We start from the raw sequence: 27,702 nt of genomic DNA on the forward strand, positions 1-27,702 counted from the left end.
CACTGTAACTTCTATGGTCTAGAATTGAGGCAAGTCAAGACCGTCCATGAGGTCGCCTAGTCCCGACGTCAAGATGCTATCCCTTGCCTGATAGACCAACTTCCTCCTGCTTTCCTCGTGTCAAAATCGAATTCCTGCACGTGCGCTGCCATATATGCACAAACAAGCAGATAACTTGTGGGGAACTTTTATTTTCACATGAGGAAAGCAGAGAAGACGTGAGTCTAGGCAGGTAGCCAAGTGGTTCAGACAATTGGTCCAGTTATCGAAAGGTTGCTGGTACGAATCCCCGAGGCGACTAAGTGAAAAATCTGTTAATGTGCCCTTGAGCAAGGCCCTTAACACTAAATGCTCCTGTAAATCGCTCTGGATAAGAACGTCTGTTAAATGTAAAAATGGCTACAACAGACCCTTGTTTAATAACTTTTTCTATTTTATATAAATTCACTAATGTATAAAGACCAACCCTTTGCTGAACTTTCACCTTGCCGCGGTTGAGAAGCTTGCGTACTGCAATGACCCTGAGAACTAAGCCGCAGGGGAGTAAAACCACATGTCAATGAATAGAATGTTTTGAATCCAATGCGTCAAATCGAAACTGAAAGTTTAAACAGCCTCTCAATGTAATGGTTTATCAGATTCACTCAGACCTTCTGAACGGTAACAGCCTGAATCGTTTATGCGGTAAGATTTGGACTTGTTCTGTGTCTGTAGCCTAGCTTTTCTTAATAATAATGAAAGCTTATTAATTGTTGACCATATATATTGCATTACAAGTGTGCGTTTACCGATAAAAAAGAACCGTCCATTTGGCTCCCTGATTTGCATACTGCTACTACTGCTTGTTGAGCTTAAACAACGGTTTAATGCAGATAAGTTACAACATAATTATATAAAGAGGGTGAATCCTCACTGCAGAAACAATAAATAGTAAAAGTGAAAGGTCTGAGTCTGGCATTTGCAAGCAGGTTATGTTTCATTTTGCGTATCCAACATTTTGGAGCTTTCACCACATGTCAAGTATACTATATGGAATTTTTTGTTTGTTTTCGTCCTCAAACCACAACCAAATGAAGTGCTAAGTTCATAGGCTGAATTGTAGTTACATAACTTCCTTCTAATTTACTTCCCCTTTAAGTGAGGTTTACTGGGAATCTACTGCTAAATGTATTCAATAATTGGTTGGTTTACTCCAGATATATTTTCCTATTGACATTACTCCCATACAAGCCAATGTCTAGGTTAGTAAAAAAGGAATTTGGAAATTGCATTACAACCATCTGGGGACACAAAGGTGCAAGGCAATACACAGCATATATCACAATAAAAAACATGTAAATCTTTTTTTTAAATATAAATGCTTTAAAAAGTTTAAAACAAAAGACCAGGTGGAGTACAACCAGTGTGCTAAATAAACAATTGAAGAGGGGGATACTGCACATTTGTCCCTCGATTATTGCATGCATTTTAGCATCTGTAGCCCTATTTCATGCATCTTTCCATAAAAGGTCCCTCCAGTAGCCTTCTGTAGGGAGGAACAAATCCCTTATTCTCCCATTGCAGCTGTTTATTCCTTTGGGCATAAATCAGCTTCATTTGCTCCCGAAGCAATGAGGATATTGTGGGGGAGAATAACTCCAACAGCTTTAGTGGCCACTTTAATTATTTTAACATTACTGTCATCTCCCACACAGTTTCCTTAATAATATAATGTGTTTCCTTCAGTGAATGTTATGCTCTTTTGTGTATTTGTATAATGTTCAGATTGTATTGCATTTGTTTGCCGAAGAAATAGTTGAAACAGACGTGTTAACAATCCAGATGGGAGGTGACCAGTAGATAGCTAAATAGGGGACAGTTGCCTATGTGAGGCCCATATTCACAATGCACTTAGTTAAGACCAGTGCTTGACTTGGGATGGAAGTAGGGCAGGAGCTGTCTTTTTCCAAGTTGGTCCATTAGACTATGTTCACTGAAATTCACAAATTACATTATGCTATAGAGACCTCTGATTATTCACTGTTAACAGTTTATACACATTTTCCATTAATTCTCCATCACTTTTAACCACATTTCCATGACTATTATTATAGCCTACAAGAAAAAGTAAGCATTATTGACACTGGAAAGCTGCTGTGTCTGATCCCATGTAGACCCACCTCCTCCTGCCGTTGTGCCCTTGATCAAGGTACTTAGCCCCCCCCACATAGAACTGCACTGTTAGTCACATGTTGTCAACAGGTGGTCAACCCTCCATCTGGAGAGCTCCTGGGTGTGCCGACTTGGCTTTTTCAACATTACAACCAAATACTTTTGTCTTTATAAAATGATTCCCTCATTCTATAAATCTGGGATCAAATGGATGAGGTAGGCTACTTCAAAGCAAGGTATCTAACTAGACATGTTTATATATAAGGCTCAAATATTCATGTTTCGGGGGAGATCAATGCACAGCCAGTTATTTATCAATTAAGCTGTTCTTAGAATATTTTCTAACGTTGTCGCAATTACATGGCTACTGTTTAATAGAAGGGAATCCCCGCTTTCCAACAGTGTAGATCTATTTAGGCTCTACAGTGTCGGTGGAAGGGCAACAACGAAATGAATGCTTAGTTAGCTATAGTTAACTAGCGAGATAACTGCTACAAGTTATGTTTTAAATTGGTGATCTAGTTAGTCTGTCTGTCATTATTTTATACAGTACCAGTCAAAAGTTTGGGCACACCTACTCATTCCAGGGTTTTTCTTTATTTTTACTATTTTCTACACTGTAGAATAATAGTGAAGACATCAAAACTATGAAATAACACATATGGAATCATGTAGTAACCAAAAAAGTGTTAAACAAATCATATTTTATATTTGAGATTCTTCAAATAACCACCCTTTGCCTTGATGACAGCTTTGCACACTCTTGGCATTCTCTCAACCAGCTTCATGAGGTAGTCACCTGGAATGCATTTCAATTAACAGTTGTGCCTTGTTAAAAGTTATTTTTGGAATTTCTTTCCTTCTTAATGCATTTGAGCCAGTCAGTTGTGTTGTGACAGGGTAGGGGTGGTATACAGAAGATAGCCCTATTTGGTAAAAGACCAAGTCCATATTATGGCAAGAACAGCTCAAATAAGCAAAGAGGAACGACAGTCTATCATTACTTTAAGACTTGAAGGTCAGTCAATCAGGAACATTTCAAGGACTTTGAAAGTTTCTTAATGTGCAGTCGCAAAAACCATCAAGTGTTATGATGAAACTGGCTCTCATGAGGACCGCCACAGGAACGGAAGACCCAGAGTTACCTCTGCTGCAGAGGATAAGTTCATTAGAGTTACCAGCCTCAGAAATTGCAGCCCAAATAAATGCTTCACAGAGTTCAAGTAACAGACACATCTCAACATCAACTGTTCAGAAGAGACTGAGTGAATCAGGCCTTCATGGTCGAATTGCTGCAAAGAAACCACTACTAAAGGACACCAATAAGAAGAAGAGACTTGCTTGGGCCAAGAAACACGAACAATGGACATTAGACCGGTGGAAATCTGTCCTTTGGTCTGATGTGTCCAAATTTCAAATTTTTGGTTCCAACTGCCGTGTCTTTGTGTAGGATGATCTCCGCATGTGTGGTTCCCACCGTGAAGCATGAAGGAGGAGGTGTGATGGTGTGTCCTGAACATCTCTAAAACTAAGAGCATTGTATTTGGTACAAATCATTCCCTATGTTGTAGACCTCAGCTGAATCTGGTAATGAATGGTGTGGCTGTTGAACAAGTTGAGGAGACTAAATTATTTGGCGTTACCTTAGATTGGTCAAAACATATAGATTCAATGGTTATAAAGATGGGGAGAGGTCTGTCTGTAATAAAGAGATGCTCTGATCTTTTGACACAACACTCCAAAAAGCAAGTTCTGCAGGCTCTAGTTTTGTCTAATCTTGATTATTGTCCAGTCGTGTGGTCCAGTGCTGCAAGGAAAGACCTAGTTAAGCTGCAGCTGGCCCAGAACAGAGCGGCACTTCTTGCTCTTCATTGTAATCAGAGGACTGATATAAATACTATTCATGCTAGTCTCTCTTGGCTAAGAGTTGAGGAGAGACTGACTGCTCACTTCTTCTTTTTATAAGAAACATTAATGTGTTGAAAATCCCAAATTGTTTGCATAGTGAATTTACACACAGCTCTGACACACACACACTTACCCCACCAGACATGCCACCAGGGGTCTTTTCACAGTCCCCAAATCCAGAACAAATTCAAGAAAGTGTACAGTATTATATAGAGCCATTATTGCTTGGAACACTGTTCCATCTCATATTGCTCAAATAAACAGCAAACCTGGTTTCAAAAAACAGATGAAGCAACACCTCACTGCACAACACCGCTCCCCTATTTGACCTAGATAGTTTGTGTGTATGTATTGATATGTAGGCTACGTGTGCCTTTAAAAAATGTTTTATATAGTTCTTGTCTATTCAAGTTCTGTATTATGTAATGTTTTGTGTGGACCACAGGAAGAGTAGCTGCTGCTTTTGCAACAGCTAATGGGGATCCTAATAAAATACACCCAAAAACAAATCAGGTTTGATTAACCTTTTTTTCTTCGGTGTGTGAATCTGGGCCAGCGATAGGCTACTTTGTTTTTACAGAGGAGCTTGTACGCAAATCACCCAAAATTAGAATTGCCAGTATGGCGTTCCGGACAGTTCCGGACAGTCAAGCACTGGTTAAGACATATTCAGCACTGGATTATAATTAATTTCTGTCTGGTTTCTGTTAGCAACTGTTTTATGTTTATTTTCAGATGATAGTCCAGAGCCATTGTGAGTGACAGGCAGTCTATTAACCTACCTTACACAGTCTATAGACTGACCTCATACTGATGTGATAAGTGTTGTCATTGTACATTTCTTTCTTCCTACTCAGGAATCCAAAAGATGACTTCAGCTACCAGCTTGCTGTTTTTAGTGATCCATTTTGCCTGTATCAGAGCTGGAAATTCCTCTGAGAGTAAGTTGTGCCATGAATGCCATAATATTGGTTATAAAATGTTATATACAAAAATAGTTTTCAGATGATTGTTACCTTTCTCTGTGGTTTGGGAGAACTGTGTATTATTTTTTAAACCAAATGTTCAATAAGATTGGTCACATGATAAAACTGACTACAATAACAGTAATTCTCTCTTGTATTAATGTCAAATTTTTTCTCTGATATTTTACTAACAGCATTTGTCAAACTGGAGTGTAAAACAGAATACCATGGGGTTTATGGTCAGCAGTCAATTGTAGAGTGCATTGTCAAACCAGTGGTTGAGAATGTGACCATCATAATGGTGACCTGGAAGAGAGTGGGAGCTGCTGCTAAAGCTGCTGCTAATTTGTTGGAATACCATACAGATAAAATGAACGCAATCCCTGGGTTTAAATTTGCTGAGCCATCCTGGAACAAGACGAATATGAATGTGTCCTTGTTGTTGACAAATACCAAGATGGCCGACAATGGGGAGTATGAATGCGAGGTGGAAACAGATGTTGGGCCTGCCAAAGCTACACCCAACCTCAGTGTCACATGTGAGTCATAGACTGTCTACAGTGTCATTTTAGGATAATAAACAAATTTTTCAACACCGGTTCGTGAAAGGAGCAAACTAAACATGTGAGATATTCAGCCAAGCTTGGAGTGCAATAGACAAATAGACAACCTATTTTATTAACGTGTCTCGGCTCATAGGTTATGATGCCCATACGCTGAAATCCTTTAGAATTAAGTTCTATTCAACTTTGATTGTTGTCACACACACACACACACACATACACACACACACACACACACACACGTGCACACAACCATACAACCACTAAGTCTTGCATCGAGGATAGAATTGTGAAATACAGTAGAACAGACTTTTCATTTCTGAGAAAGCACTTCCATACAGTTATGATACAAAGTTGATAAGGATGTTTATTCTGGAATATTCTCAGGGGGAGTTCAGATCTATTTGTAAGTGTGTGATTGGACAGCACAGCAGGAGCGTTGTTTACTCTCTGTTTCAGAATGACAGGGCTCAAATGGTACACAGTAGTACAACGTCCACAAATAGCCTCCATAATGCCATTCTGCCCATGGCATGCAATCAGTGTTTACAAATAATGTACACAGACTCAATTAGAACATCTGAGTGATAAAAGAAAGGTCATTCCAGTTTATTAAAATCACTCCTACTGTAATCTCATTCCAAGTTATAATCGTTGGATTGACGTTGAAAAGGTGCAAAGTCCGTCTAGATAATGTTTACCCACTGACGTTGTATAACTACTGATGTACCAAATAGCACCCACATGTATAATATAATTTCCCCTTTCTCTCTCTCTCTTCCAGCTAAGTACAAAACTCCAACCATGAGCTCCTTCCCTGACACCAACATCCACGAGAACACGAATGTGACCATTTACTGCAACTCTACAGGCGGGCACCAGAAAGGGTTGATCTTGTGGTTTGACGAGTTTGGCACAAACTGCACAGAGAGTGCTGAACTGGTTGCCAAAGAGACCGACGATGGTCTGTTTAGCCTCGCCAGTAAATTCACAGTGCTGAAGGCAACATCCAGTTACACGAACTACACGTGCAAAGTGCTCAATATCAATGGAGCCCTGGAGGGGAAGGCATCATTTGAGATCCAGTTTGTGCCCCGAGACTTAGGTACGTTCTGCCATGGCTGCTACCTAATGGTATGAATATGTTGGTGATGTCATCCTTTGTGAAAGCAGGGCGAAGTCTAAAACCTGCCAGTTTATCTTATTCCCTCATCCTGACCCTGATAATTGTAAAACCTCAACCTCAAAACATCACCAGCCTCAATCTAGTCTACTTTTAATAGCATAGATGTTATTTACGCCGTCTTTATCACATTTCTGAACGCAATAAAAGTCAGCTTTATAATGAGAGAACAACATGTCACTGAAGAGTGGAGTAGATACAGAGAATTATAACACTGCCCTAGGTCAGGCCATAACATGCTCCCGAATCTGACTAAACATCTTCCTTGAAACTCGAACAACAGGAAAATGCTTGTCTTGTTTTGGATAAGAAACAATAGAGCGCAATAGTAGTGGTGTCTTTTTGTAGGCAATAACTCCACCATGGTTCGTTGGACAAAGGCTATGGAGTAAATTAGTGGAGTTTTTGGATAAATGCCAAAAATAAGGTCTGTGGTAAACATAGGCTTAGGAGATCTTATACGTTTTGTTCTATGAGATAATCTTCATCAGGTAATGTAACCTTTTGTGAATTTTGAAGCATTTATGTAATTTAATAATGCACATAAAGGCTTCATAATTCATTTTTATTTTATTTATTTATTTCACCTTTATTTAACCAGGTAAGCCAGTTGAGAACAAGTTCTCATTTACAACTGTGATCTGGCCAAGATAAAGCAAAGCAGTGCGATAAAAACACACAGAGTTACATATGGGGTAAAACAAAACATAAAGTCAAAAATACAACAGAAAATATATATACAGTGTGTGCAAATGTAGCAAGTTATGGAGGTAAGGCAATAAATAGGCTATAGTGCAAAATAATTACAATTAGTATTAACACTGGAATGATAGTACAGGTCATGTTAACCGACTGATATTATCTCATAGAACAAAACGTATAAGACCTCCTAAACCTGTGTTAACCTCAGACCTTATTTTCGGTGTTTATCTCAAAACCGTATTCTTTCCCCTTTAATTTTTGCCATAGGAATGGCTGAACGAACCAAGGGTAACTCATTTCCGGGTTTTAGGACTACAAGCTGGCAAGCTCTATTCATGCTTGTTTCAACAGGAATCTAGAATCTTAAATTTTTTCTTTCTTATCCAGAGCGACTTACAAATTGGATGAACAGTGTCTGTCCCTTAGCTCCTCATGGTTAATGGGAATAGCAGCAGACATTCATAAGCTTCACATTGACCTTCCAGCAGAACTCAATAACATCACAGAAAATAATAACATCATACACAATATAATTCAACCACCTGGAGAGAGACAGCTAGCCTAGCGTTACCAACAGGAAATTAGATCAATTGGCCAAGCAGTACCACAGGGAAAGGGGATACCTAGTCAGTTGTACAACTGAATGCATTCAACCAAAATGTGTCTTCCGCATTTAACCCAACCCCTGCCTTACCTAGGTCAGTAGGACACACTGTGTCCCAATTAGGCTTGGGCGGTATACCGTATATACCGTATAATGGATTATTTGGAAATAGCCACAGGATGATTTTTCAATACCCTTAATACTATTTCTTTGAAGTTTTAAAAATAAATGTGAATATTTGTTACTACTTTTTAAGTAAATCTCTCAAGTCAACTTATACGTTAGGAGATAAAGAAGATCGTGTTCTTTATTTCACCTGTTACATAATGTTTCATTATGAAGCTTACCGGTAGTCCCCAGCCACGTGGTGTTTGTTCACAAGCACACTACGATGAGAGACCAGAGCCTTGTGAGTCACTCACTGTTGTGCAGCACACCCCAGGTGATCTAGTTACAGTATGGAATTTACAACTAAATGTTTGCCAGCGAGATATCTTATAACTATTACGTTTACTGTCTAAAATGTGGCAAATGCTTTGGTTTGCTCATTTAGTAGCTAGTTAGCTATCTAGCTAAGTGGTTAACATCTTCCAAAATAAAGCCATCTGATGAGCCTATAGGAAATTACTTGGTTAATCTGATCCAATAGGTCCATAGGGAAATAATGATAGTGGAGTTGTAACAACCTGCGCTAGTTGCAAATTAGAGCTGATAGTCTCCAATCTGTCTCTAATGCCCCCTCTTATAATGATTCATAAGTGCAGTCATAATACCTTCTTACCAGAACATTCTGTCTCTGCAGTTGTTTCTCATCTCTGGCAGCCATTAAAAATATTTTTTTCTGACCTGCAGTCCTCCAGCTGTTGTTCTTTAGCCTGGCTGGGAACTTTTTAAGAAAAAGGATCCATCTAATGCCAAAACTAATTGTTCTTAGCAATGGGAAGTAAAGTAGCTCTTTCCTGCAGTCAGTGACCAAAAGCGCCCTCTTTGGCCTCATGGGTGGAATGTTATTAATATTTTTCAGAATTTCACAATTAATAAATAAAGTATTATTTAAAAAAACAACGAAAATCCTGTGTTTCTATGTCAAACGGTTTTGTTATATTCCAGTCTTCTAGATTTGTTTAAGACTACCAATAATCTCTCTGAGTGACTCTGATTTAGCCCACTGCAGTAAAAGGTTATTAAGATGCATTTAGATTAGAACAGAGCTCAAGTCTGTGTGTCTGAAATGCCCTGATTCTGACTTTGACCCTTTTTATAGCTAACCTTTTTCTCTTGACTTCATATGAATTGCCTATTTATTTTGTAACTCCCAATTTTTGTCAATTTTGTCTGTCCAGGTAGTAAAGCTGACAACTCTGTTTCCAACACCAATTGGCTTGCCCCGGTTGTAGTCATAGGATCTCTGATCTTTGGAATCTTTTGGACGCTGTTTTTTAAGAAGCGCTCCGCCCAACGTAAGTACATGAATTGTCATACTCATACAGTAGAGACTGTTGTGTCTGTATAAGTCCATAAACAAATATCATTACATGGAGCTTTGATCATGTATCTGATCATGTATCTGTTTGTCATGCTAGCTGGTGCTAGATTAATCTGTACAGAGGCCCTTCCTCTGCCAAGCCTGCATGCTCTGGCAGCCATCCATTTTGGCTTTGCATGGGGGATTACACAACCTGTAATGTTGTCTGGTAACTCAGCCAATTGTTTAGAGTAGTCAAATCAGTGGCATGTTGTGGCATACTATTAACCATGAATAACAGTATAGTCAGTACTTAATACAATCCATTACACTATTATAATATACACTGAGTATACCTAACATTAGGAACACCTTCCTATTATTGAGTTGCAAACTCCTTTTGCCCTCAGAACAGCTTCAATTTGTCAGGGGATGGACTCTACAAGTTGTCGATAGAGTTCCACATGGATGTTGGCCCATGTTGACTCCAATGCTTCCCACAGTTGTGTCAAGTTGGCTGGTTGTCCTTTGGGTGGTGGACCATTCTTGATACACACAGGAAACTGTTGAGCGTGATAAACCCAGTAGATTTGCAGTTCTACAGTTGTGCCTGGTACCTACTACCATACCCCATTCAAAGGCACTTAAATATTTTGTCTTGCCCATTCACTCTCTGAGTGGCACATACAGAATCCATGTCTCAATTGTATCAAGGCTTAAATCTTTCTTTAACCTGTCTCCTCCCCTTCATCTACATTGATTGAAGTCAATTTAAACAGGTGACATCAATAAGGGATCATAGCTTTCACCTGGATTCACCTGGTCAGTTTATGTCATGGAAAGAGCAGGTGTCCTAAATGTTTTGTATACTCAGTGTAAAATATTATAATAATACTATTATCTATTAATGGATTAAGTACTAACTGCACTAGTAGGCTATCTATTGTTCATCAACATCGCTTTTGGTTTAATTATGATCTTTTTAATGTAATTTGTTTTAAGATAAATTGTAATATTAGGTTTTGTGTCTTTTTTTACAGGAGCTCGAAGGCAGTCCAACTTGCCATTAATGAGTATGTCCTTCGATATTCAGTATTTATTTAAATGTTGAATATTTGATTTATTTATCACTTTGGGTTTATTGTTTCCCATCTTTCCTAGACAGTTCACAGAATTCCCTGTAAAAGCAATACATATACTTTATAATGACCAACATCATATTTGGACTTTTGATCAAAATTATAACTCAACAAATTATTCAATTTTCCAAGGCAAAAGCAATACTCCATAATGCATTCACATAGCCTGAGTGCAAGTCTGTTTGGGCTATCATGCCAACTCCTTGTCACTCATCGTCATGCGTAACATCTTTGTCTTGACAATGAGCTATGGAGTTGGCAACAGTAGTACAAACAGCTATTTGACCAGGCTAGCATTCACATGCTTTTGGTTTGTGAAACTAGCCACTCAGCCTTGGACATTAAAACTGTGAAACCGTGGCCACTCACCCGGAACACGTCTGTCTGTTGTCACCCTTCCAAATCTACTCACTAACCACATCCTCTATCTGTCCCTCTTTACTGTAGCTTCAGAGGGAGATACTTTGTTTGCATTGGGCCCTTATTTATGATAGGCAGACACTGTGTGTACAGCATATCAGTCTAGGGCAGGTATGGGGGCCTCCAGGGGCAAACATGGACCTGATTTCTGGTCCCAGTCCGTCCCTGTATCTGTCCCAGTATAATATCTGATATGCTGTACACACAGTGTCTGTCCTATCAGTCTAGGGCAGGTATGGGGGCCTCCAGGGGCAAACACGGGCCTGGTTTCTGGTCCCAGTCCGTCCCTGTATCTGTCTCTGTACAATATCTGATATGCTGTACACACAGTATCTGTCTTAGCTATCCTATTAAACATCACTACTATAGTGATTGAATGTAAGTCAAAGGGAAGTGTTTCATCACATGCGTCTGTGGTGTCCGAACAACGATGCTGCAATGATGTGTTGATAAGGAATCCGCTGACACTGTACTTATTTATAAAAGTTTATTATATCAAAGATTTCAGCATCAATTTACAGACTCTGCAGAATCTGGAGAGCAATGAAACCAATCCCAAATATGATCACTCTCCCATTATTTTGTTAAAACATGGTATATATATCCGATGCTTTATGTAACATAAGGTGGCATGATTTGAATAGACCAATCCCTGGCCTCCACATAGCAGAATCTCCTCTGTTTTAGGGGGCCCCTATAGTAACACTTTCCAGATGTTTCAGCAAAGTAGAGTACATTTCATCTAACCCACAATATGAAAACCTCAGCCAAAGTTATAGAAGTTCAGATACCACATATTTCCCCCCTTCGAGACTAATTAAGCCTCGAAAACAAAAATAATAGGATTATGACAAATAACAATTTTTATTACATCAGGCTTCTTGTGTAACTTTAGCAATAAAACAAAGTTTATGGAGTGTGAACACATTTTTATGGAGTGTAAGAGCGAAAAACCTGTCTGGCAGCTTTCTTTCCAAATATCCATCAATCAATCAAGATAGGAAAATTCTCTCATGGCCCCTCTGCCCCAGGCGACCACCTAAGTACTCCAGATCAATTTATACATCTTTATCAATGCATTTTAAGCTATGGTGCAATCGAATACACGTGAAAGCCTCAGAAAACAAAATAAAATCCCAAAAAAATTCCACATTCAGGCTGGTCGACCCATCGGACCCTCCCGTGGATTCTCTCTGTCCCTGCCTAGACCCAATATCCCTAAGCGTCAAAGAAAAAAGAAAAACATCTGAGGTCCCCACATGTACCCAACAACAGAAAACATAATTCTTCAAAACATGAATACAGAAAGAATATGACACAAATTATGTATTACACATGCAAATATGTATATATATCAGTGCAGACACTGGAATGTAGTCCACTACACTGCAGCTCCTCAGCAGTATCGACTTTCAATGCAACGTCGATGATGAAATCTGAACATTTCCACACCGTCCTTGTTCAGCTTCCTCCAGTCCATTCATATTGTCCATGTTTGAGTATTTGAATCCCACTCTGCACATTCCCCATATGCTTCTGGAAGAAAAGAAAACACCAACCAGTATCTTTTGCAAAGCAACACATGAAAATTAAAACATAAATATCAAAAATAATAAATAAAAATGATATATAAAAATGATATATAAAAATGAATCACATTCCATTTCCCCCTTTGATTCATAAGAAAACACTAAATATCACAACAATATGCAAAGAAATTTGAAAATTATCGCACAATCAGATATTCAAAATGGATATCTATCCATCAATACTCCATCCAGTACCACTTGTTCATCTCCATCTAGATCAGTCACGGTTAACAACGGCATCTGAGTGTTGTCTCCAGGCATCACAACTCCAGGCATCACAACATCTCAATATCATAGCCTTCGCAAAAGTCAATAACAAAGACTTTCCTAGAGTTACTTCAACCCTAGTTTTCGTAACGTTTTGGTCTAACTTTTTTCTGAACTGGTCTGGGGCTACTTTGTCTATCCGAATCACCGGCTTCTCCTGTAACAGAGTTGCCCTTGGTGATCTCTGCGGTTTCACATTCCACTGAAATATGCCCTGTTGTTTCTGGGACGTATTGAAAATCAATGTCCCCAAATCTCCTTTCCTGTCCATCCATTGCAGAGTCGTGTCTGACATCATCAGAAGTGTACACATGATCATCAACGTTGTCCACAGCATGGACAATCTCTCCTTCTGGGTTTTGACTCTGGATATTGTCATGCATCTCTCCTTCTGTCTGTTCTTCCCTATCTTCATCCTGCTCTCTTGAGCCTTCAACATCTTGGCTCTCTGCGCGTGGCACCTCTTCTCTAGGCGCTTTAACACAATATGACAAATGATACCACGTTGGAGACCCTTTAACCTGGACAGCCGTTCCAGTACTACGAACAACTTCAAATGGTCCCTCACGGCGTTCGTTATACCACTTCCTTCTAAATACCTTCACGAACACCTTGTCCCCAGGTTGCACTGTACTCCTTTTTTGCTCATCGAGCTTCTCCTGCACCTCTTCTTTTCTTTGCCTGTCAGAAACATATGTGGATAACTTTTTATGAAAATTGGCCATATATGTAACATATGCTCTCATTTCATCTTCCAAAAGAGCCAAACTTGGACCCTTTCCGCTTGTTCGCAAACAAGGCGTAGGCATCCTTCTTCCTGTGACCAGTTCATGGGGTGTCATAAGTAGATCACGCAACTCACTTGAGCGACACACCATTAATGCTAAAGGGAGCGCCGCTATCCAGTTTAGACCCGTATGCTGGCAAATCTTGACAATGCGATTTTTCAAAACAACATTCATTTTTTCACAATTCCCTTGACATTGTGGGTGATAAACTGCTCCTAGACGTTGCTTAATTCCCAATTTTGCAAAATCAATTTCACTGATTTATCCACAAACTCTTTCCCAATATCTGAGGATATTTGATCGGGAAGTCCCCACCTGCTTATGACTTCTTTACACAAGAACTTGGCAACCGACTGAGCGTCTTTTCGCTTGGTTGGACAGGCCTCCGGCCATCGTGAAAATCTATCCACAACCACCAGCATGTATCTTTTCCCTTCAACTGGTTTTATCATATCAACAAAGTCGATAACCAACTCACGCATAGGACCTCTCGGTGTTGGAATGTGACCAGGAAGAACAGTCACACCCCTGCAAACATTATTTTTCAGACAGATTGTGCACCTGCCTATGACATAGTCAACCTGCTCAAGCAAATATGGTGCCCAAAAACCATACTCCTTTGTGATCTTTCTCCTAACCTCCCCCCTTGCAACATGAGCTAACCCATGTGCTTCCTGAATCATCAGACCTAATAGGTCTAGAGGCACTACTATCAACCCCTCATGGTTTCTCCAAAGACCCGTAGCATCTTTGACGGCACCTCTGTCTAGCCATAACTGTTTGTCAATCGTAGAAGCAGCTTCCTGCATCAAAATCACATCCTTAAGCGTAATTTTGTCTTCCAAGTCCACTCCATGAGTGACCAGAAAAACCTTGCCCAATTTGTCCGCTCCTGTGACGGCTTTTGCAGCTTCATCAGCAGCTTTGTTCCCTTGTGTGACTTTTGACACATCTGTTTTATGAGCTGCACACTTAGCTATCGCTATCTCTTTAGGCTTCATCATAGCATGCAACAGTTTCATTAATTGCGCATGATGTTGTATCGGAGAACCATCCATTTTCTTAAACCCTCGACCTTTCCACACACGCTCCAAACAAATGACATACATTATGTGCATATGCAGAATCAGTATATATCGTCACTCGCTTTCCTTCTGCTAACAAACACGCTTCTGTTAGCCCCACAAGTTCAGCAAGTTGTGCGGACGCAGGCTGTGGTATTACTTCAGCCTTTTCAACAACAAATCCAGTTCCTTGGGCTTTAACTACTGCATAGCCAGCACACAATTTATCTCCCACACGATAACAAGACCCATCAGTCCAATACTCCAGGTCTGTCTCAAGTAATGGAAGGGCTTGCAAATCTGATCTAAGCCTCAAGTATTTCTCTGCTTCTTGAACACAATCATGTGGCTCACCATCCTCTGAAGTTGGCAAATTCTCGGCTGGATTCACCGTATCACACCTCACTAGGGTGACATCTTCCTACTCTAAGAGCCTATGATAGTCTCTGAGCCTAGGCATAGTTAATGTATATTTTCCATAGTTCAGAAGATTTCTGAGACTATGATGGGTAAGAATTGTTACTGGGTAACCCATCGTAACAGATGATGCTTTGTCATACATTAACTATACTCCCACCATTGCTCTGTAGCACAGTGGTAGCCCTAGTTCTACTTCTGAATAGGCAGTAGAGTAGTAGGAAATAGGTTGAGGATTCGTCCCTGTACCTGTCGGCTGACAAAGAACTGCACATGCATATTTACCTCCAGTAGAAGTAGACACATATAGCAAGAAATTCTTAGAGTAGTCTGGTAGTGTGAGTGCTGGTGCCTCTTGTAACCGCTGTTTGATCGTTTCAAATGCTACAAGGACTTCCTGTGTCCAGGAAAGATTGCTATGGAGTTGACCATTCCCAGTATCTTTAACCATAGCTCTCAAAGGTCCCGTCAAACTAGCATAGCCCTCAACCCAGGCTGAAGAATAACCAGCAATACCAAGAAATGTCATCATCTCTCTGACAGTTCTAGGCTTCGGAGCCTTACGAATAGCTTCCAATTGACTGTCAGAAATGCTTCTGTGTCCATGCGTTATTTTGTGACCCAAATAAACGACCTTCTCCTGGCAATATTGCAACCTTTTCTGTGAAACCTTATGCCCTTTTCTGCCAATATCTGTAGCAATTTAATTGAGTCTTTATGACATGTTTCCTCATTCTGTGAACAGATAATTATATCATCCACGTACTGAATGACAGTGCTTTGCAATATCTGATCTATCCCTACCAAATCGTCCTTCAGTACTTTATTGAAAATGTGAGGACTATGTTTGAACCCTCGTGGCAATCGCCTGTACTCATAGAACTGTCCATTATATGTGAACCCAAATAAACCCTGACTTTCTACACTAAGTGGAACACAAAAAAATGCACCACATAAGTCTAACACCGTGAAATGTGTCGCATCAGGAGGAATGTGGGCTAACAAGGTATGCGGGTCTGGCACTTCTGCTGGAAAATCAGTTTCTACTTCATTCACTGCTCTCAAATCATGAACCATACGATAAGTCTCATCGGGGTTCTTCACAGGCAACAAAGGCGTGTTACTCTGAGGATTTTTTTATTGTCTTCAAAACACCTGCTTTCGAAAGTCCTTCAATTTGTGGTTCGGTCCCTTGGATTGCTTCATCTTTCAATGGATACCGATTCTTCCAAGGAGGTCTGGCTCCTGGTCGAAGTTCAACTTTCACCGGTTGGGCTGATTTCACAAGTCCAATATCGGTACTGTGTTGAGACTACAAACATTCTGGAACTTGTTGCAACATCTCCTCTTTCATAGGGTCTGAATCCATCTTCGCACTGCAAATAGATTCATGTGTCATCCGTACAGCTTGTGGCTGTCCTTGTCCTTGAGCCGAAATCATGATTTTGAGAAATCGCTGATCTTCACTCCTCCAAATCGCCAAATTCTCTTTCATCGGTACAAAAACAGCTTTCTCTGCTTCTGTCATCATTTCTCCTATATGCTTCTGCTCATAGTCTTCAGAAACCAACACGGTCACATGTGGCACACTCTTCTCAATCTCAAATTCTTTATCCAGATAATAGTTTGTGTTTATCTTCATAGCTGCTCCTTGTGGTCCTAAAATTATGCAACATGAGCTGAGTTGAACTTTCTTTGGTTGATGACTCAACCATTCCTCTGAGTTCGATTGGGCAGCATTCTTGAAATACTTGAGCGTACAATGAAATGGATATTCCGGAAGCCTCACATCTGGCATGTTTGCCACAATGAATTTCTCCCATATTTTAGCCGGCTTCAAAAAATCTGCACTGAGATTTCCAATCCAAAATACTGAAGAAGAGTCAATCTCTGTCGTCATCAACAATTGGTAAACCGTTTCTTTTAGCACTTCTACCAGACAGCCGTCTGGCGTACATTTTATTGTACAATTCAATCTACACAATGCATCTCTTCCCAACAATGCAATAGGTGTATGTTCCGATACCAATATGGGTATTGTAGTTTTCTGATTTTTATAGCAGAGCTCAATTGGTTCCGTAAGAGGAATCAGCTGTTTCACTCCCTCAAACCCGATTGTCCGAATCAGTTGATTGGACATGGGGAGATGTGTAGCATCTTCAGGCCGAACACAGGTGAAAGCAGCTCCGCTATCCGCCATCACTTCCAATGGTCGGTTGTTTACTTTCACCTCAATTGTTGGATCTTTTTCCGGTACTGATGCTACCAGCTGACACCCCCCTTTCGGATCTTCTGGGCACCTCTAGAATCCTGGCTCCGGGCCCCTATAAGGGTTCACCGGTCCTCCAAATGATCTTGACTGGCCCCTGTATCTTCCTCTGAAATTTCCTATGGTGTTTCCTCCTGGCCCATTACACTCACGGGCAAAGTGACCAACCTGTCCACAATTATAACACACTTCTGAAGATTGCTGGAAGTATGGATTAAATCTTCCTCCTCTTCCTCTTCCTAAACCTTCTCGTCCTCTTCCTCTCCAATTCTGTGTCTGTCCGGAAACTGGCTGTGGATATGAAACAACTGGTACCACTAGTGGTGGCTGGGACAATTGCGGTTGGACCTGGTTCGGTTGAAGCTGTGGCAGTGATTGTTGATTTGGTGAACACTGATTCTGCATAACCAAAGCCTGTTTCTTCTCCTTCTTCTTATTCTCCACCAGTTGTATTTGATTGAGTTTTCTGAGAGTTTCTTGGTCCTGTTCTTTCTGGTTGTGTTCCTTTTTCCTGTATAGATCCACTTGATGGGCTATATGATCTGTATAGATACCTTTTGCCATGCTTCCAAGTCCAACCACCTCTGCCACCCACCAACTTACTGGTGAGGGCAGCCCCATCTGCAGTTTAGCTCGCAAAATTGACTGCTCCATTTGACTCACATCTGGATCATTTCCGGTAATATTTCTCCACACTTGATGAGCTCTTGACACAGAGGCTCTCGGATTTTCTTGTTGTCCTAGTGGGTCAATCAGAATGTTGTCAGGATGCACATTTGTTGGAAACGTATCTTTCAGTGCTCTCCACAGCCGATTTCTACTTGCAGCTAACAACTCAGGATCATTCACCGCAGTCCCCACATATCGATTAAGTCCAGCTCTCTGAAAAATGTCTTCCATACCTGGAATCCCAAGGAGATTAGCCAAAAGTATCTTAATGTCTCCTATGGCAGACTGTGTTCCCACCGTAATTTCTTCCAACTTTGAAATCCAAGGATGTGCTCCATCTTGAAGAGTAGGCAGCTTCTCAAGTATATCTGACATATCGGTATTCTGCAGAGGCTTATACTCCAGGTTCTGTCCTCAGATTATCACTGGCATCATCTTCTTACTTGTGCTCCCTTTTCTTGGGCGCAATGTATACTTCCTCTCCAATTTTTGGGATCATTTTTTCAGCAGTTTTTCCTTCTGTATCTTCAGCTTCTCGAGTTGTTCTTCCAATTCTCTTACTTCTTCTAAATTATTTGACTTATCCAAGCATGATATGCATCGATCCATATCTCTTTCTATTTCTTCTGTGCTAGTCATTGTAGGATAAAATCCTCTTGAACATGAAGCACCTTTAATCTCCAAATCTTCATCGCTGTCTCCATCTTCACTTTCATCAGAGGTCGGATCTCTTGTATCCTTCTTCTTCCAACTTCTATCACCCCTTCTTTCCGCTCTGGCCAACCTCCGTCTGATCACAGGGTCATATCCACCCATGATCTCTTCTGAATCACTCTGATCATCATCATCTTCAAATTCCATCCTCCTGAACCTCACTCTACCCTTAGATTCCAGACGTGTCGTTTACTTTTGGAGTTTGGATTCATCCTCCCGAGTGGCGCAGTGGTCTAAGGCACTGCATCGCAGTGCCAGCTGTGCCACTAGAGATCCTGGTTCGAATCCAGGTTCTGTCGTAGCCGGCCGCGACCGGGAGACCCATGGGGCGGCGCACAATTGGCCTAGCGTCGTCCAGGGTAGGGGAGGGAATGGCCGGCAGGGATGTAGCTCAGTTGGTAGAGCATGGTGTTTGCAACGCCAGGGTTGTGGGTTTGAAAAATACAAAAAATAATGTATGCACTCACTAACTGTAAGTCGCTCTGGATAAGAGCGTCTGCTAAATGACGTAAATGTAAATCTTTATGGTCGTTTCTGCTTGTCCTCTCTCTATTATTCGTTCATCTTCATCTCTGATGCAATAATCACCCTCCTGAATGATCACTGGAAGCTGAGGATAGACGTCCTTAAACTCTACTTCTTCCTCGTAAGGTGGGGGTCTTTTTGCTGAATCCGTATGTGAGAAAGGTGTATTGACTTCTGCCATTAGTTTTTCTGTTATCTTCGCCTCTTTTGCCATTTTCTCTATACCTCTGTCTCTTATCTTTTGTATCTTTTATCAGTTTTTGTCCCTCATTTTCAAACAACTTAAGAACACCCAGCTCTCTTTGTCTCTTTTCTTTATGATGTTCCCCTTTTTTCCCCTTCTTTTGATCTGCCTTATATGTGGACACAAGCACTTGCATTATTTTAATTACGTCTGGGTTAAGAGTCCCTTCCACTGGCCATGGTTGTTCAATGTCAGGCCAACGTTTATGCCATTTTCCAGATAACCTTGCAATACCATTAACTAGAGGGTTACTCTTTTGTACTACATCAACAGGAGTAATTACTTTCGTAGTTTTGATGTCCTTTTTCCGCATTGTAACAACTCTTTTATATTCCTTTATTGTGAATTATTTTATTATTATTATTATTTTAAACGAATTAATTTGTAAACCAAAAAATACTTTAAGCTATGTAGCTTATCTTACCCTCCTATTTTTTTTTTTTATTCTACCAAATTATTGATTAGTGGCAATCTTACCACATTCGATAAAGGAAACTAGTCAACTTCAGAGCAATCGAAAAAGAAAGACTTGTAATCCAGCAACACTACAGCGCCCACAAACCAATTGCTTAATAAGCACCCAATCACCTTAATTTTACAGAATAATCTCAGTGCTGGATTTCCAACACAACTCTAATCAAAACAACCCATGCACAAAGAAAACTCCAATGTGTAATTCTCAATTACATCAATTGATCAGTCTGTTGCCAAGTCCCCTGCTAAATGGTCACAACATGAAATGTTTTAGGCATACACAAACAGATAAATGCCCTTCATCGAGAAATGTGTCTATAATATCCTGTAAGGGAAAGTAAGTTTGTGGATAGAACAGTACTGGCCTTAATTGGACTGGATCCAGGACAGCGCACGCTGTCGCGTGATGCACTGGTCAGCACCTCCTCTCTCTCTGTCTCCTCCTTCTCGTCTCTCACACCACAGGAGAACAAAAGAAAAAAGAAAGATTTCCTTACAAAAAACTAAAACCCCTGTTCTCAACCAAAACATATATATGTATATATATCTAACATAAAATCTTATCATAGCATGAGTCGAGCATATAAATCTATGCACAATCCATTCAGCTGAAACACAGCAGAGACATCTTTCTTTCCACACACACATACACACTCTGTCTCTCATACACACATGAAAACTATCCAATCAACAAGAATGCATTCATTCATACAGTTCCTAAAGCATGCTTCCGCCGCTCCTTTTCCTTTATTCCTTTTCTTCCAAAATTTTGGTTGCCTTGAGTTGCAGATATTCAATGAGAGGCTACTTCAGACATATAGCTCGTCAACTATATATCGAAAGGTAACATACAATTGAATTTTGTATTCTACAATCTCCCAGTTCCTTGGAATGGACCCGAAAATTCACCTAGTGACTTTCCAGGATTTGCGGCCCATCTAATGATCGCCTCATTTGAGGGCTTCCGTAGATCAGCGGCGTCCTAATCCTTATTCCTGTTTTCCTTAGTTCCTTATTTTATTCCTTTATTTTATTCCTTTTTCCCTTTAATTTTATTCAAGCCAAATTTCCCTGGGCCCAGTGTTATCAATTAATTTTTTTCCTTTGATCCTTTATTATATTCACACTCCCCCCTGTTTGCGTTGTTTCCAACGCAAACAACATTTAGAAATTTAGAACGGAATCTCATCACACAGCAATCACAGCATGGCACACACAGGTTCTTCACGGTGCATTCCCTCAACGCACACACAGCCACACGAACTGACCAGCGCCCAAAGTTGTGAGAAAGCTCACCTTATCTGCCGGCCTCTGGAGCGGGAGTCAGCTCGGAGCCCATGATGGAACGTTGAAACAGACGCAACTGTGGTGTCCGAACAACGATGCTGCGATGATGTGTTGATAAGGAATCCGCTGACACTGTACTTATTTATAAAAGTTTATTATATCAAAGATTTCAGCATCAATTTACAGACTCTGCAGAATCTGGAGAGCAACAAAACCAATCCCAAATATGATCACTCTCCCATTCTTTTGTTAAAACATGGTATATATATCCTATGCTTTATGTAACATAAGGTGGCGTGATTTGAATAGACCAATCCCTGGCCTCCACATAGCAGAATCTCTTCTGTTTTAGGGGGCCCCTATAGTAACACTTTCCAGATGTTTCAGCAAAGTAGAGTAAAGTTAATCTAACCCACAATATGAAAACCTCAGCCAAAGTTATAGAAGTTCAGATACCACACGTCACAAGTGGAGTATAAAATGGAGGCTGGATGATTACAAATTGTTTACCAAACCAGTTGCCAATGATGATGGCTCCTCTTTTGTACTGTTCTCATGGGGAAATCGTAAGAATTGACTCACCCCTGTCCTAATTAAGGTAGTTTAGCTGCATGGCTGTGGTGAAGGGAGATTATTTATTTGCGTCTTACTATTATGTGTGGCTGTGTGTGCGTTGAGGGAATGCACCGTGAAGAACCTGTGTGTGCCATGCTGTGATTGCTGTGTGATGAGATTCCGTTCTAAATTTCTAAATGTTGTTTGCGTTGGAAACAACGCAAACAGGGGGGAGTGTGAATATAATAAAGGATCAAAGGAAAAAAATTGGGCCTACCTGCACTGTGAGGGAAGACTTGCTGTCTTGACTAACTTTTCTCTTTCTGCCCAACTGTTAATTCCACTGAACTTTGGAGGAGGCAATGCTCCTCTGGAGATTTAAATGTTAGATGACATTCCTCCACAATATCTCACAGATCAGCTTCTCACTTGTCCTTGTCGGTTATAGGTCACAGTGGCCATCCAACAGACAGACATCACGATGAGACATACAGACATCATGATCACTGACTGTCTTTTTCTTTTTTAGGTGGCCACCAAACAGATACCAGGCATGATGAAGATGTTGAAGCAAAAGGTACTGTGTCCATGTGTTCAATCTACAATTAATATATCTATCTAAAGTAATTGTATCTACATCTACTGTATTTATAATAGCTCTCTTTCTATTCAGCATCATAGCTTCATTTTTTAAATGATTGATTATCTTGTAGTTAACCTTGTAGTTATCTTGTAGTTTACATGCTGTCCTTGTTCCTTGTAATGATTAGTGGTGTCTCTCCTGTTTTTACTTTCTATTATTTTGTAACAATATGCTCTTTCTCTCTCATTCTCTCTATCTTTCTCTCTCTCACCTTCTCTGTCTGTCTGTCTGTCTGTCGGTCTCTTTTTCTTTCACTCTATTTCACTCTCTCTCCCTCCTTCCCTCCCTCTCCCTCTCTCCAGGTCTAAACAGGGACAGTCCACAGGATCAGCATTCCAGTCTCTAGTAACTGATTCGTTAACTGGCAGTCTCTGAAAGGGACTGTTTCCTTGACGATCAAAAAGGGGCTTGTCACCATCACTATCCTTTGATGGACTGTTTCCTGTTAAGTGTCCGATGACAGTCACTTTGGCACTCAGGTCATTCTGATTGAGGCATTTGTTTCTTCATAATCTACTGATAATACCAGCAAACTTGAACGTTGCAAAAATTCTGTGCAACTTCTGGCGTGCTTTTACTGTGAACACTGAGGCTGTACCCGTTTTAAGTTAGTTTTAACAGTGGTCAAGTAGGCTAGTATGGCTATCATAATGTAGGCCTACCAGAGTGGCCTACCATAAAAAACAATGGAGCAAATGCATCCCATAACATTTTAACATGGAAATATCCTACAGTAGCAGCCAATGTGTGGTGTTCAATGTAGGCCTACATTCAATGAAACTTTAGAAAAAAACATGCAGGGCTTGACATTAACCTGTTTATCCACTTGTCCTTCAGACAATCAGGTTTTGATGGATACTACTGTGCCTGGTACTATGCTCCCTGAGCTTTGATTATGCTACAATGTGTATGGGAAGAAATGTTAGGCTAAATAGTGCATTACTTTTGACTAGAAAGAATAGGGTGCCATTTGGAATTCAACCTATGACTTTGTGTAATCTCTAAACATTAACCAACCTTGTTACCAACAGCCAGCCTGTTGCTTCAACAGTTGTACTGCAGCAGTTTCTTTTGTTTTGTCCTTCCTTTTTCTGCTGGTGGAAAATCAGGATCTGTGTCTATATCTATGTCTGATCTGTGTCTATATCTATGTCTGATCTGTGTCTATATCTATGTCTTGCCCAGGGCTCGCCTCCATGAGGTCAGTTTAATGGAACGCAACAGTAAACATGAAAAACAATGGACTAGAGTCAATTATTAATCTGAGAGAATTGGTATCAGTTTCAATTGAACATGGACATTTTCACCTGGTGGTTGATTATGATAATTTTGGAAAACCATTTAGAAACATTTTGTGTTATGCAAGAGGCAGCTATTGTCTTATAGTTATATAATGATTGTTTCAGTTCCCTTTTTCTGATATCATGTTGCTGGTGATAGCATTACATATCAACAGAGAAATCTGTTGTTCTATTGTGGCAACTTGAGGCGAATGCTGTCCACAACAAGACTCCACCTCCCACAATTCCTGCCAAATCTTCTACAGTATCTGCTCCTTTTTGCTTATGTGCATACTTCGCAGTTGGCACTGTAGATAAAGATATGATTAACCTATTTCTATGCCAGCCTGCATGGCACTAGTCAGGGACTTTTTTGTTGTTGATCTTTGCTTAAATCTACTATGGTGGCTTGAGATGTTTGTGTGTAAAGTTACATTTATTTCCCATTTCTAACAAAAATAAGACATGTTATTTCATAATGTAAGAGGCCGAGATGAGAGCAGACTCCTGTCTGTATATGAAGTGATTATCATGAGATTTGTTAATAGGTTAAAAAAAAAGACAATGTCCTGTTTTCGGCCGATAGATATGCCTGCTTGAGGCCTACTCCGCACTTTACCCCATATAACAGACTTTATTGTTGCTACATTTTGTATGTTTTTATATGTGACTTTGTTTGTTATTAATGAGATCATTGAGATTAAAGCTTTTTTACTTTGTTCAGATAAAACATGTAAATCATCTTTTGTATGATATTTTTGGATGTATTTCGCACTGTGAAATTCCTATTCAAATCTCACACCTTGATACTGTTAATTAAATATAGGGCAGTAAGAACGTTTTTACACAGAAAGTTTTGTAAATAGAATGAAAGGAAGCTTTTGAATTGTAGTAATTAAAAACAACAATCTTTAAACAAATGAAAATCAAAATTGATGGGGAGGCTAATCTGTATTCTTTCATGTTCTAAGATCTAAACTGTTTTAAGGAACCAAAAGCGGGTAACCCTCCATGTGCTCGCCAGAGGTAGCCTGACTGCCATTAGGTACCGAGATGAGATTCTCAGACCCCTTGTGAGACCATATGCTGGTGCGGTTGGCCCTGGGTTCCTCCTAATGCAAGACAATGCTAGACCTCATGTGGCTGGAGTGTGTCAGCAGTTCCTGCAAGAGGAAGGCATTGATGCTGTGGACTGGCCCGCCCGTTCCCCAGACCTGAATCTGGGACATCATGTCTCGCTCCATCCACCAACGCCACGTTGCACCACAGACTGTCCAGGAGTTGGCGGATGCTTTAGTCCAGGTCTGGGAGGAGATCCCTCAGGAGACCATCCGCCACCTCATCAGGGACATGCCCAGGCGTTGTAGGGAGGTCATACAGGCACGTGGAGGCCACACACACTACTGAGCCTCATTTTCACTTGTTTTAAGGACATTACATCAAAGTTGGATCAGCCTGTAGTGTGGTTTTCCACTTTAATTTTGAGGGTGACTCCAAATCCAGACCTCCATGGGTTGATCAATTTGATTTCCATTGATAATTTTTGCGTGATTTTGTTGTCAGCACATTCAACTATGTAAAGAAAAAAGTATTTAATAAGATTATTTCATTAATTCAGATCTAGGATGTGTTGTTTAAGTGTTCCCTTTATTTTTTTGAGCAGTGTATTTAAATTGACTGATTTCATCTTATAAACTGTAACTCAATAAAATCTTTGAAATGGTTGCATATTGCCTTCATATTTCTATTCAGTATAGTTAAGACCTATTCAGTACTTTACTTTAGTCGATCTGGATTTGTTTCTGTTTGCAACTTTTTTATGTCTTTATTTTTGGATGACAGTCCAGAACCATTGTGGGTGACAGGCAGTCTAAAGACCTACCTCATACAGTCTATAGACTTACCTCATACTGCTGTGACTCTTTCTCAGGAACCAAAGATGACTTCAGCTACCAGCTTGCTGTTTTTAGTGATCCATTTTGCCTGTATCAGAGCTGGAAATTCCTCTGAGAGTAAGTTATGCCATAATAATGGTTATAAAATGTTATATACAAAAACACAAAACTAGATGTATTGTTTTCAGCTGATTGTTAACTTTGTGGTTTGGGAGAACTGTATATTATTTTTTACTAAAAGTTCAATAAGATTGGTCACATTATGATAAAACTGACTACTATAACAGTAATTCTCTTTTGTATTAATGTCAATTTTTCTCTGTAATGATATTTACTTATAGCTTTTGTCAAACTGTAGTGTAAAGAAGAATACCATGGGGTTCATGATCAGCAGTCACTGCTGGTGTGTAATGTCAAAACTGTTCAGAATGTGACCATCTTGACAGTGACCTGGAAGAGATTGGGAGGTGATGCATCTTTGTTGGAATACCATAAAGAAGAAAATAACTCAACCCTTGGATTTAAATTTGCCGTGCCATCCTGGAACAAGAAGAATATGAATGTGTCCTTGTTGTTGACAAATACCAAGATGGCCGACAAGGGGGCGTATGAATGCATAGTGGACAGTGGTGGTGATGCCACAGCTACAACCAGCCTCAGTGTCACAGGTGAGTCCTGTACTGTCTACAGTTCAACCAAGTTTTATTACAAAAAGATAAACACCTTTCAACACAGGTTCATGAAAGAAGCAAACTGAACATGTGAGATATTCAGCCACTCTTGGAGGGCAATAGAAGAATACAATACAATACAATACAACAACTTATTTATTTTATGTGTTTCGGATCAAAGCCTTCATCAGGGTGTTATGACTGATTTGAGGACTAGGCTGCCGAAGTTTTATCAACATATCAACTGTTGTACTCGCGCAGCTAAAACCCTCAACCATTACTCCGCAAGTCAATCAAACAGGCAAAACGCCAGTATAGAGACAAAGTGGAGTCGCAATTCAACAGCTCATACACGAGGCGTATGTGGCAGGGTCTACAGACAATCATGGACTACAAAAGGAAAACCAGCCACATCGCCGACACCGATGTCATGCTTCCGGACAAGCTAAACACCTTCTTCGCCCACTTTGAGGATAACACAGTGCCACCAACGCGGCCCACTACCAAGGACTGTGGGCTCTCCTTCTCCGTGGCCGACGTGAGTAAGACATTTAAGCGTGTTAACCCTCGCAAGGCTGCCGGCCCAGACGGCATCCCTAGCTGCGTCCTCAGAGCATGCGCAGACCTGCTGGCTGGTGTGTTTACAGACCTATTCAAACTCTCCCTATCCCAATCTGCTGTCCCCAAATGCTTCAAGATGAACACCATTGTTCCTGTACCCAAGAAAGCAAAGGTAGCTGAACTAAATGACTATCGCCCCGTAGCACTCACCTCTGTCATCATGAAGTGCTTTGAGAGACTAGTCAAGGATTATATCACCTCTAACTTACCTGTCACCCTAGACCCACTTCAATTTGCTTACCGCCCCAATAGATCCACAGACGATGCAATCGCCATCACACTGCACTCTGCCCTATCCTATCTGGACAAGAGGAATACCTATGTAAGAATACTGTTCATTGACTATAGCTCAGCATTCAACACCATAGTACCCTCCAAGCTCATCATTAAGCTCGAGGCCCTGGGTCTGAACCCCAACCTGTGCAACTGAGTCCTGGACTTCCTGACGGGCCGCCCCCAGGTGGTGAAGGTAGGTGTTACGAACCCCGTGGCTCTAAACGTCTAGGGTGGATGGACATGAGACCCGTAACATAAATTATGCAAATTAGGAGTGTGGCATGGAGCAGTGAGAACAAATGTGACACAACAACCATGAACTACCGTCAAACACAAATGGTTTATTTCAGAACA

The 27,702-nt window shown here is 40.5% G+C and overlaps 1 protein-coding gene across 3 annotated transcripts in view; it reads left to right on the top strand.

The window, feature by feature from the left end:
• Positions 1–614: 614 nt before the first annotated feature.
• The window catches only part of LOC123486052, a 102,479-nt gene continuing 75,391 nt past the window's right edge, over positions 615–27,702 (top strand). Inside the window, exons 1-8 of one of the 3 annotated variants that reach the window (XM_045217236.1) lie at positions 615–684; positions 4,917–5,000; positions 5,219–5,563; positions 6,372–6,692; positions 9,420–9,536; positions 10,582–10,614; positions 22,492–22,539; positions 22,908–23,227. In XM_045217236.1, coding sequence (XP_045073171.1) covers positions 627–684; positions 4,917–5,000; positions 5,219–5,563; positions 6,372–6,692; positions 9,420–9,536; positions 10,582–10,614; positions 22,492–22,539; positions 22,908–22,951 — 1,050 coding nt within the window. In that variant the 5' untranslated portion in view covers positions 615–626 and the 3' untranslated portion in view covers positions 22,952–23,227. Of the gene's footprint in view, positions 685–4,916; positions 5,001–5,218; positions 5,564–6,371; positions 6,693–9,419; positions 9,537–10,581; positions 10,615–22,491; positions 22,540–22,907; positions 23,228–27,702 lie in introns of those variants that run through there. The other 2 variants (XM_045217237.1, XM_045217235.1) reach the window with 2 other exon arrangements.

Source organism: Coregonus clupeaformis, unplaced genomic scaffold (genome assembly GCF_020615455.1).
Source record: "Coregonus clupeaformis isolate EN_2021a unplaced genomic scaffold, ASM2061545v1 scaf0976, whole genome shotgun sequence".
NCBI classification, from domain to species: Eukaryota; Metazoa; Chordata; class Actinopteri; order Salmoniformes; family Salmonidae; genus Coregonus; species Coregonus clupeaformis.